The following is an 11,388-nucleotide window of genomic DNA, read 5'->3' as shown; positions in this document are numbered from 1 at the left end:
CAAGTTCAGTCACAGGACTGAGCAGTGATTTTTAGTGGCATTGCTAGATTTAACATTTTACCCTTTGGCTATTTCTCTACACTCCATTTATATTTGAATGACAAGTTGCAAATACCTCAAAGTCCAAGAGATATGCATTTTAGAATGATGTGTAATTATGGGTCTTTCACCTTTAAGTCTGTGCCCCTAACACCTACATAATCATTGGGTCAAGCCAAGAATTTGTCACTTAAAAGAAAAAAAGGCCGGGTGTGGTGGCTCACACCTGTAATCCCAGCACTTTGGGAGGCCAAGGTGGGCGGATCACGAGGTCAGGAGATCGAGGCCATCCTGGCTAACACTGTGAAACCCTGTCTCTACTAAAAAATACAAAAACAAAATTAGCCGGGCGTGGTGGTGGGCGCCTGTAGTCCCAGCTACTCGGGAGGTTGAGGCAGGAGAATGCCATGAACCCGGGAGGCGGAGCTTGCAGTGAGCCAAGATCGCGCCACTGCACTCCAGCCTGGGCGACAGAACGAGATTCCGTCTCGAAAAAAATAGCAGTTTTTCAACTAAAATTCTTTACTATTGTTTAAGAAATGTCAGTTTGATCAATATAGTCCTGGCAATAAATCAGTTGAGGACAAGCCTGGTTTGAGGGGTATGTGAACATATATTTGCCCTGAACATATTTAATTAAAGAGCAGGTATTTTAGGTTGTCAAATCCACTGGTTTCTTTCAGGAACCTCCTAGCTTAGACACAGCCAGGCTGAGAAACCATTAATCAAAAGGAGCAAGGAGCAAATGCTAAGCTGAGGGTGCAGTTGAAGTACAAATCATGGTTGAGATGCTTAACTTCCAGGGCCACCAGAAACAGCTGTCTCTACACTGGTCTCAGCCAGGTAAAACTCCAGAAACTTCAGAAACTGCTCTGCATTTGGGACACTCCAGGGCTGCCAACAACAGCTGTCTCCGCAACTGGCCTAGGAAAAAAAAAAGAGATCTCCCATCCCCTTCCCCTATCTTACCCAGATCCTTGAGGGTCAATCTATACATGGGTCCTTTAATATGTTCATTTTGCTCGCTGATCACACTATTCCAGACTAGTCAATGCAATACACAATAGGAACAAATGATGGTGTGATGATGTCTTGAATATTTCGAGATACCAAAGTTTATACTCACTATATATAGGTTGAGCTAATGATATCTTGGGACACTGATAAAAGCCAGTATTCACATGTATGTTCACATTTTGGTCTCTGGATCCCAAAGAAATGTGTAAGTGCATTTTAAATTACTTTTTGTACTTTTTCTCTTGTCTCCTTCTTTACTATAGGTAATGATGAGACTTTATAAACTCTCCTTTCCATGCTGTAAAGGGATTCTAAACTCTATAAATCATAGTTAAGCTGGTGTTCTTACATGACTGAGTTATAATCCATTGATTCTTAAGCCCATTTATCCTGCTTACTCCACCTCATCTTCAACAAAAGGAAAGATATTGGGGACACTAAGTGAACTCTCTGTATTGAAGGATTAAGGCGATGTCTCAGTCTCTGAAACCTGTCTGAGAAGATCAGACTCATCCCTAAAATAAACTAGGACGTCTGGGTTGGCACTGGCAGAAATCAAATTTTGAAGTATACTTCAAAAGAAAAAAAAAAAAACAAAACTTTTAACTACAAATGCAGATTTTCCTTTTCTTCTTCCCACATTATAGACATGGTAGAACAATATTTTGCCCATACTTAGTTAAATTGTTCCAAGTTGGAAAGAACCAAACACAGACACTTTGGCATTATTGATGGTGAGCTGGCAGGTTTATTCAGAAAAAGCTCAGATTCATACTTGTAAAAGTCTGAAAAAAAGATTAAAATGCTATTACAACACAGTTGACCCAAATAACACAGGTTTGAACTGTGCAGGTCCACTTATCTGTGGATTTTCTTCCACCTCTACCACTGAGACAGAAAGAACAGCTCCTCCTCCTCAGACAACTCAGCGTGAAGATGAAGATGAAGACCTTTAGGATGATTCACTTCTACTTAGTGAATAGTGAATATATTACTTCCTTAATGTTTCCTTTTCTCTAGCTTCTTATAACAATACAGTATATAATACATACAGCACAAAAAATATGTGTTAATCAACTGCTTTATGTTATTGGTAGGGCTTCCAGTCAATGGCAGACTAACTACTAATTAAGGTTTTGGGGAGTCGAGTTATATGCAGATTTTCCACTAAGCAAATGTTCAGCGCTCTTAACCCCTGTGTTGTTCAAGGGTCAACTGTACATATGTTTAAGAGTTACTGTTTATGCAGTAGATCAAGCCAAGACCAAGTTAGGTTTATGTGTTTTTGGCTTAACCTAAGAAAATGTTCAGACTAAAGCAGTCCATCAATAGAACAGACTGCCTTTTAAACCAGGGAACAACTTGTCTTTGTAGGTATTTTAGGTAAATGAATGACCATATGTGATCTGCTTTGGGTCATCTATGGTCCCTTCCAACTTAAAACTTCTATATTCATGAACACTGCACAACTGAATCGTGGATTTCATATAAATAATATCTTGTTGCCTACTTTAGGTTTGAAATGTTTTCCTTCTCAATTGCATAGATATATATATAGCACCATCCCCACCATGAACTCTGATGTAGAAAACACAAGATTCTAAAGTCATCTGTAAGGCTAAACAGACTTAGGCACTTCCATATAATACTGCAAAAATCAACAGCCTTAAAGATACTACTTGCTCAACATGTCATTCCAAACACATAGACTATGATTAGCAGCTGAATTTAACAGTATCTTTCCGCTTTGAAAAACACTTTACATACCTTTACTTTCCGCTTTGAAAAACACTTTATATACCTTTACAAAGAAGCCATAGTATCTCAGGGTAGAAAAACCCAATAGGTAGAAAACATGGTCTTTTCTTAGAAATGAACTATGTAATTTTGAGTACTTATCTCAAAATCATTGCAGAAACTATCTAGTGCTTGTGGAAAAGGAATCAAAAGATTTTTTTTTTTTTTTTTTTTTTTAGCTAAAGGTTTTGAATTTTTCTTGTGACATTTAAGTCTTTTATTGTATGCTGATTTTTATGATTATCTGTTTCATAATGGTTATTCTTACCTCCATGAAAGGGAAGACTAGAACAAAAAACTGACAAGACCAAGTTCTAGCTCCACCACCGACTTACTGAATGACCCTAGGCAAATCATGTAGGCTCTTTCTTGTGTTCTAAGGTTTACCTCCAATGAAGTAACTACCTCAGACTGGCTGTGAAGCTCTCATAAGGTGATGGATTTGAAAATGCCTTGCAAAGTATGAGCAGTTCATACACAGAAAGTTTCATGTACTTCTATACATTGCATGATGCCTACCCATGGTTAGGGTGGTAACAGTTGTTGATCCAATTATGAAAGAAAGAAAAAGAACTCTTTAAAATAGGGAAGTAAAATAGCTAATCTTCCCATGGGTTTATCATTTACTCTATTCAAAAGTTTTAAAAATTGTATTAACTATATAACTAAACATATTTATTATATATGATATGCAATTATATGACATACTATTATATAATGTTTATATATAATGCTTAAACAATTATATTTAAATATAAATTATACTTTCCTTCCCCAGATAAGACAAAGAACCTGTTTACTTCTCTGAGGATTTATTGGTTCCTGTGAAACCTGTGAAGGTCACTAACACTCTATAGCCAGAGAATGACAACATATGATTGTCTTTTCAGTCTTGTAGTATCCACAGTAGTGATGTCTGTCCATGGACAAGTGTCTGTCCAGAACATCCATTAATCTCCATGCCTGCTCTGTGTGTCATGGGGACAGGGACAGAAGACAGAATCCCTGGTGGTACTTTCAAGCAACGCGGTAGGCCTTCCCTTTGGGGTGCGCCATGACAACCATACCCCAGGTGGCAATGCCTAGAAAAAAACAACAATACCTTACCTTTATGCTGCATTTTAGTTTACCAAGTGTTTCACATATACGCCATCTTATTTAACCCTCACAACACTTCTGGAGGAAATACTACCATTGTATCTTTCTTACAGGCAAGTGAAGCACAGAAAAAGAAAAAAAAAAAAAATCAGGAAAAAAAAGAACATCCTGTAGGATAATTTGCCTATACAGAATCAAGAAGGTAACACAGTTAGAAATCTAAAATTCTATTCACTGACAATCGGTTTGAAAGCTAAAAAGATCATGACGTTTTACTGATGACATCTTGACGATCACAGAACTGGGTTATGGGCGACATTACCCAGGTGTACCAAGTAGGTGAGCTTAGAACCCACGTCTAAAGATCTGGGATTCAAGGCAATTTTCTTAAATTAAGGTCAAGTGCCCTCGCTCAGGCTTCCTCCAGGACCTGGAGAAGTATGGGCTTTGAGATCTGATACACCTGGGGTCAAGTGACTGTCATTTCCCGACCATGAACACAATACTCCTCGTTGCCTCGGTTTGCTCCATAGTAAAATGAGAATACTATAATCATACCTACTTCTAACAGCTATTCTGAGAATTAAAAGGACTGAGCCTAATAAGGGTTCTCCAGAAATACTGATTAAAAAAAAAAAAAAAAAAGGCGTTCCAACAACTTCCTCTCCCACCTTGTTTGAGGTGCCCCCACCACCTGACCAGCGCCAGCACCCCGCCTCCCCGCCCACGTGGCTGCTCCCTTTCCTTCCTCTACCCCACAAATACCCAACCCGCCCAAGTGCTGTGCCCTGATTCTCACTGATGCCGATGACCATCTTCGTAATGGTCCATGGACTCGGGGGATATCCCATCTTCATGGGTTTCCGTGCCTCCCAGTACACGTACCCGCCCGCCCCTATCAGCCCCAACCCAGAAAGCACGCGACAGCTCCAGCAAGTCTTCAACAAGCGGTGTTCTGCTGGGGAGGTCGGCGCTCCGGGTGTAGCTGGGGGCGCAGGCTTGGCGGGCGCGGCGGCGGTATCGGGAGGCGCAGCGATCTTGGAGAACTCCAAAGGCTTGGACACCTGAGACCCCATGTTCTGGAACTCGGCCTCAACCTTGGGAGTCTTTGGTTCAAACTGACGCAAATGATGCACCGGAAAGCAGAGCGCCGGAAAGCAGAACGCCGGAAAGCAGAACGCCGGGACGCTTGCGCCGTGCGAGGAGGAAGCCTGAGGGCTGCTGGGAAATGAAGTTCCCCTCCGCCTCGGGGAAAAGGTGAAAGAATGCTGCCCCTTTTTTGCTGGATTTGTCCGGCAGCAACAACCCCGGATGCACTGGAGGCCAATTCCAACCCTCCTCCCCGACGCCTCCCCACCGCCCCCCAACTCTTTTAGACATTCTGTAATCGCTACTCACTAAATGCATCACCTTTCAATCTCCTTAGAGAAGTCTGGGTTGCTAAGTTTCTTGCCTTACATGAACTGCCAGACCTTGGGCATGTCGTATCTCCTATCCAGAGGCCTGTGAATCAAGGAGTTGGGTTTTATATGTACACAATCATGTGCTAGATACAGACATACCATAGAGATATTGCAGGTTTGGTTCTAGACCACCACAATACAGCAAATATCTCAATAAAGCAAGCCATGCAATTTTTTTTGGTTTCTCGGTGCATATGAAAGTTTTTTATACTGTAGTCTATGAAATGTGCAATAGCATTGTGTCTAAAAAACTGTATGTATATCTTAATAAAAAAAATCTTGCCAAAAAATGCTAATGATTACCTTAGCCTTCAGTAAGTACTAATTTTTTTTTTTTTTTTTTTTTTGAGGTGGAGTTTTGCTCTTGTTGCCCAGCCTGGAGTGCAATGGTGTGATCTTGGCTCACTGCAACTTCTGCCTCCCTGGTTCAAGTGATTCTCCTGCCTCAGCCTCCCGGGTAGCTTGGATTACAGATGCCTGCCACCACACCTGGCTAATTTTTTGTATTTTTAGTAGAGATGGGATTTCACCATGTTGGCCAGGCTGTTCTCAAACTCCTGACCTCAGGTGATCCACTTGCCTTGGCCTCTCAAAGTGCTGGGATTACAGGCATGAATTACCATGCCTGGCCACTTCTAATCTTTTTGCTGGTGAAGGGTCTGGCCTCGATGTTCTGATAGTTGTGTGTGTGTGTGTGCAATCTATTGATTTAGGTGATCCCTATTATGTCTACTTCATAAAAAGAATTTGGAGATACTCCTTTATTTCTATATTCTGGAACAGTTTAAACATTATCTGCTTTTTAATAGGTTTGGTAGAATTTCCCTGTGAAATTGTTTAGTTTAGTCACTTTATTCTTTGTGGGGGGCAAGCAGGTTATTTGAAGAGGTTCCTTTCTATTTTGGAAAGCTGTTTAAATTTTCTGTTAGCAATTTTTTTTTTTTTTTTTTTTACAAATTATACATCTCTGGAATATTATCAATTTCATACTAGTTTGCAAGTCTGTTTTTATTGGTCAGATATGGTGGTTCACACCTGTCATCTCAGCACTTTTGGGGACTAAGGAGGGAGTATCCGTTGAGGCCAGGAGTTCAAGACCAGGCTGAGAAACATAATGGGACCCCATCTCTATGAAAAAATGAAAAAATTAGCCGGGCATTGTGATGCATGCCTGTAGTGCTAGCTACTCGGGAGGGTGAGGTCGGAGGATTGCTTGAGCCCAGCAGTTTGAGGCTGCAGTGAGCTATGATGGTGCCACTGCACTTCAGCCTGAGTGGCAGAGCAACACTCTGCCCACCCCCATAAAATAAGTTTGTTTGTATTAAGTAGAAAAGACAGTACCCAACAATTCTTTTAATCTATTAATTTATTTAATCAGTGTGCAATCTGTAAATGTTAGCTTATATGGAAATGTATCATTGCAGATGTGATTAAGGATCTGGAGATGGGTTGATTGTGATGGGTTATCTGGTCAGGCCTAAATGCAGTCACAGGTGTCCTTATAAGAGACACACAGAGAACAATTATACACAGAATACAGTGTGACCGCAGAGGCAGAGATTGGACTGAGGCAGCCACCAATCAAGGAATGCTGGCAGTCACCAGAAGTTGGAAGAGCCAAGGAACATTTCCCAAGACCCACTAGAAGGAACTTACCCTGTTGACACCTTGATTTCAGCTCAGCAATTCTGATTTTGAACTCTGGCCTCCAGAATGGTGAGAGAACATACTTTGTTGTTTCAAGCCACCAAGTTTGTGGCAATTTGTTACAGTGGCTTCAGGAAACTAATAATAAATGCACTTGATTAAACTATTGTCTCAAGACTGCACTCAGAAACCTAGGCTCAGACAGCAAAGTATATCTAACTGCTTGGGACAGCATTTTCTTTCTTTACGGATTTTGTATTACTCTATTTTCTGACATTGATCATTGCTGTGGAGAATTCTGAGGCCAGGCCAGCTTATATTCTGATGTAAGTGACTAGATCTTTTTGCCTGAATGCCCAAATGATTTTCCTTTCCTTCCCTCACTTTCTTTTTTCCTTCCTTCCTTAAATTGTCCAGTAAAATCATTGCTGACTATTCTAGTTCAGTTTTCCCAGGCATAAGCAATACCCTTTCTATATAAATAGATTCTTATCATTTATTTCAGGAATGTTTATCTGAATTATATCTTCTTAAAAACACAATTCTTTTGTTACTTTCTTATAACCAAATACAGCTAACTAGCATTACTTCTATTCATTCATCATTACAAAGGATAATTTATTGAATAATTTTAAACAATGCACTATATGACAAACAATAAAGTTAAATTTACAAAGCATCCTGGTTAATTATGTAGACCGATCATTAAAAAAGGAGCAGAATGAATCATTTGTTTCTTTCCATATAAAATAGAAGTTGAAAGGGTTCTGTAAGTCTTAATATCATCTTTATATTAAACTAGTGCAAAGTGTGGTACATATAGTTTCATCTGGAAAGGTATGTAACTTATACATCTCATATAAATTAAGAAAATTTGCATAATAAAATGAATACAGAGAGCCTTGGACTTGCATATTAAAATTTGGTGTTCAGCTATCTTTTATCACATTATAGGTTCATTATTACATAAAACATATTTTATAAATTTATAACCCTGAGTAAAGAAAAATAATTGCTTCTTGAAAAGGTATTCCAGTAGTCATTTGTTTTATAATAGGATAAGCTGAATTTCCGAGTTTAACGTCTACCAAATCTGAACACCTTAGCTTGAGTCAATGAATTGGTTATGCCTCATATTTCACAGTGACAGTTTCCTAAAGTCACGAATCTGCCGTTTCTCCTGAAATACTGACAGGTGATGCACTTCTTGGAGTATCCCTGTTGTGGTGGTTTTCCACGTGTTGTTGTTTTGTATGAACTGTATTATCTCTCCTCTCTTCCTCTTGCATGCCCTTCCATTTTACTTAATTATAGGTCCTTTCCAAATATTCTCAAGAAAAATATTCCTCTAAGAATTTCTCTAAGCAGAGAAGTTTTGAGATGGAAAATTAAAGAGAAAACTGGGTATTAGAGTTCTTTGGCTTTGCCTATAGTTGTTGCAAACCTCTGCCAGATCAATGAGGTTGTTGAAGTTTCTAAATGTGGTGATGAGATCCATAACTCTGATGTTTCTCTACAAAATCGGTATCTACCTATGGCTCCTTTTTTATTGGATCTTTTTTGAAGACTGGCCTTTTAAATCTTTGGTTGTTTATTTTTTTTCCATACTCTTTCATTCTTAGCCTCAAGGAGCTCCATATGCCTCCTTAGATAAACACTGTATTGTGTGTGCACTTAGAAGTGTTTGGTCACCTTTTGGAGCTTTGCTTCTAATACATGGTTCCCGGGGCTTAATTCAGTTGCTGATGCAAAAAAATAGGTCACTCTAAAAGACCTCCCTCAATTTCTGCAGGTGTCTCTGTTGTGGGCCTTCATTTCTAAAGAAGAAAGAGATTGCAGATGAGGAGCTACGTTTTTGTCCATATTCTGCTGGATTTTCATACGTTACATGATTTTGTCTTTTCTCTTTCCAGAATAAGCAGTAGCTGTTTTATGTGATGGTCTCTTTGTAATTCCAGTGATGAACATGTCTGTCCAGACCATGTCAGCTCATAGGTTCAGAAAAGTATGTCTCCCTTGGGAATCCTCATTACTTCCATAGACTTTGAGGTAAGCGGTGGCCTGAGAGTAGTAGGCTGTAGCATTGGCACAGGAAAAGGGAGTAACAGGGGAGTGTGGTATGCCATAACCCCTGTCCCCTGCACTCAGAGCCAGGCGTGGGCTCAGGGGCATAACAGCCACATCACTTCTTCTTCCTGTACTGCCACCAACCTGGGCATGCACTTTAGACATTTGTTATATGTTTTTTTCTTCAAGGATTCCAATTATGTACACTGTTATATCTTCTTTCATTTTCTCACTAATTCATTTCATTTACTTTCTTTTTGCTTCTTAATATGCTTGTACAAGTGTCTGTTTTCCTTCATATTTCTCCATTTTTGCCCTTATGACTGAGATGGCTGAATTTTTTTCTTCCACAGCGTTTATTGAGCTCTGACAACTCATATTTTATCATCTCCTGCTGTCTAATCATCTCATTCTGAGTTCTTTTGTTTGTGCTTTGAGTTCTTGCTTCACAAACCTGATTGCTTCCTTGCGTTTTTAAAATTCAGGTAGAAATATTTGGTCATGATGTTTATATGCTCCATGACAATATTTTTCTGGATGTTATTTTGAATCTACCCTTTCTGTTTCTTGTTTCTTTCATTCTTTCCTTTTTTTTTTTCTTAGTATACCTTTGAATATCCTATGTTGGTTCCTTTTAAATTAAGCGTCTTTGAAAGGTTGAGATTTTCCAGCTATAAAAGAAGATTTATATCAGGAAACAGATGAACCAAGTTTCAAGCAGGTTGAGATTTTCCCTGTAGTTCAGGGAGTGGTGTGTGAGTTCATATACCCCTCTTTTCTCCTCAGTGAGTGATAATAGGAAGCTTTGGGATTTTATAACTCAGCCCTTTTTCTTCTACACTGCCGCAGAAACCATGTGCTTCGTGGGTACATGCCTTCTTTTTGGCTGGTAGGTTTCCTTGTGGAACTCTACCTTCTTTTCTTCATAGAACAAAACTGTGTCTATGAAACTAAGGACTTAATGTTTTGCATCTCAAAGTGTGCCCTTCACTTTTAAGAATTATGCTTTGCTGACTCTTTCTGATATTTGCAGCTGCAATGCCCTTGCTCTGCTGTCTCTTCTCTCCAACACACCCTCATGTGATCACCACTGCCATAGTGATTGCAGGTGTTCAGATTGCAATGAAGCCTCGTCAGCCTTGGTCCCTGGTAATTAGAATGAGCAGGTACTCCTCATTACCTGCTTTGATATGTAGGGTGAGAGAGAAATACACTTTTGTTGTATTAAGTTCCTAGGATTTAAAGTTTTTTTGTTACTCTAGCATAACCTAGCTTACTTTGACTGATACAGTTGGTTCACAACTGAGGTTACTACCCATAAGGGCATTTGGAAATAGAAGGAAGCATTTTTGGTTGTCACAACAGAGCATCCAGCAGCCAGGGATACTAAGTCTCTGGTAATGCTTACAGCAGTTCTACTCAGTAAGATTTATCTGCCTGAAATGCCAGTAGTACCCCTCATGAAACACTCAAGTAAATGGCTTGACAAGAACAGCCAAATCACCTTTCTGATATGAGTGCCCATTGTTAAACCCTTGCCCAAATTGGATGTTTTTGACATCTTTTATTGTCTTCTGTTTTAAGTAGTTCAGGTAATTTTAAATGTTTGTATATGATTTATTATGTTCTAAATATCGTATCAATGAGTGAACTGTTAGAGTTTATTCATTCTTGCATTCTCAAACTGTTTAGCATGGTACCTTACATCTAAGTGGTACTCAGTAAATATCTGTGAATTTCATTAGGATGAAGTGTCTTCTTGGGCTCATGTCTGAAAACCTGTTTTCCATAATCTGGGTACACATTAGTAAATTTGGGGTCCCCCTTTTGTTTTTTGTAGTTTGAACTGACAAGAGATTTGAAAAATAAACAATTGAAAAAGACATTCCCTAAAGGTAAACATCAAGTGTAATAAGACTCAAGTCAAATGGCCCAGCTGTCACAGTAAAATACAGCCTATTGACTTCCTTCTCACTAGGGAAAAACACTGCTTACCACTTACCACAGACAGCATGGAGAGAAAGTATCACCCTCAGAGCTGCAGGAGGGAATGTCCTGTGTAGCTGAGAGGGAGGCACAAAATAAATCTGGCTGGTAATAGATAGCCACATTTTATAAGAGGTGAGGGTGGGAAACATAATTATCTTACCTTAAGGGTCAGAAAATAAATAGTACCATAGTTAAAATCTAAGCGAGATGACCAACAACCTTTTTCAAAAATCTCTAGAAAAAATATTAGATACCAACTAGGTGCAAATTC

The 11,388-nt window shown here is 39.3% G+C and overlaps 1 protein-coding gene across 2 annotated transcripts; it reads right to left on the bottom strand.

The window, feature by feature from the left end:
- Positions 1–1,787: 1,787 nt before the first annotated feature.
- Positions 1,788–5,098, bottom strand: DMAC1 (distal membrane arm assembly complex 1). Of its 2 annotated transcripts, none has more exons than XM_023213140.3 (2): positions 4,751–5,098; positions 1,788–3,935 (listed from the first exon to the last, which is right to left on the bottom strand). In XM_023213140.3, exons 1-2 carry the CDS (start codon positions 5,025–5,027, stop codon positions 3,871–3,873), a joined length of 342 nt encoding a protein of 113 aa, XP_023068908.1. In that variant the 5' UTR covers positions 5,028–5,098; the 3' UTR covers positions 1,788–3,870. The 2 variants fall into 2 exon arrangements, with proteins under 2 accessions (XP_023068908.1, XP_023068906.1); XM_023213138.3 differs by having other exon boundaries at positions 4,837–5,098.
- Between the last annotated feature and the right edge of the window lie 6,290 nt (positions 5,099–11,388).

The sequence above is a fragment of the Piliocolobus tephrosceles genome, chromosome 14 (genome assembly GCF_002776525.5).
Source record: "Piliocolobus tephrosceles isolate RC106 chromosome 14, ASM277652v3, whole genome shotgun sequence".
In the NCBI taxonomy this organism is placed as follows: Eukaryota; Metazoa; Chordata; class Mammalia; order Primates; family Cercopithecidae; genus Piliocolobus; species Piliocolobus tephrosceles.
Note: the sequence above shows the minus strand (reverse complement) of the source record. Positions and strands in the feature narration are given on the sequence as shown.

Bases quoted from the DNA above. Each gene is read 5' to 3' on its own strand.
- DMAC1 (XM_023213138.3), bottom strand. From the start codon at position 5,027: ATGGGGTCTCAGGTGTCCAAGCCTTTGGAGTTCTCCAAGATCGCTGCG. The intron at 3,936-4,836 runs GTACGTGTACTG...GTTTTTTTCTAG, and splicing joins GGGCTGATAGGGGCGGGCGG to GCATTGCCACCTGGGGTATG.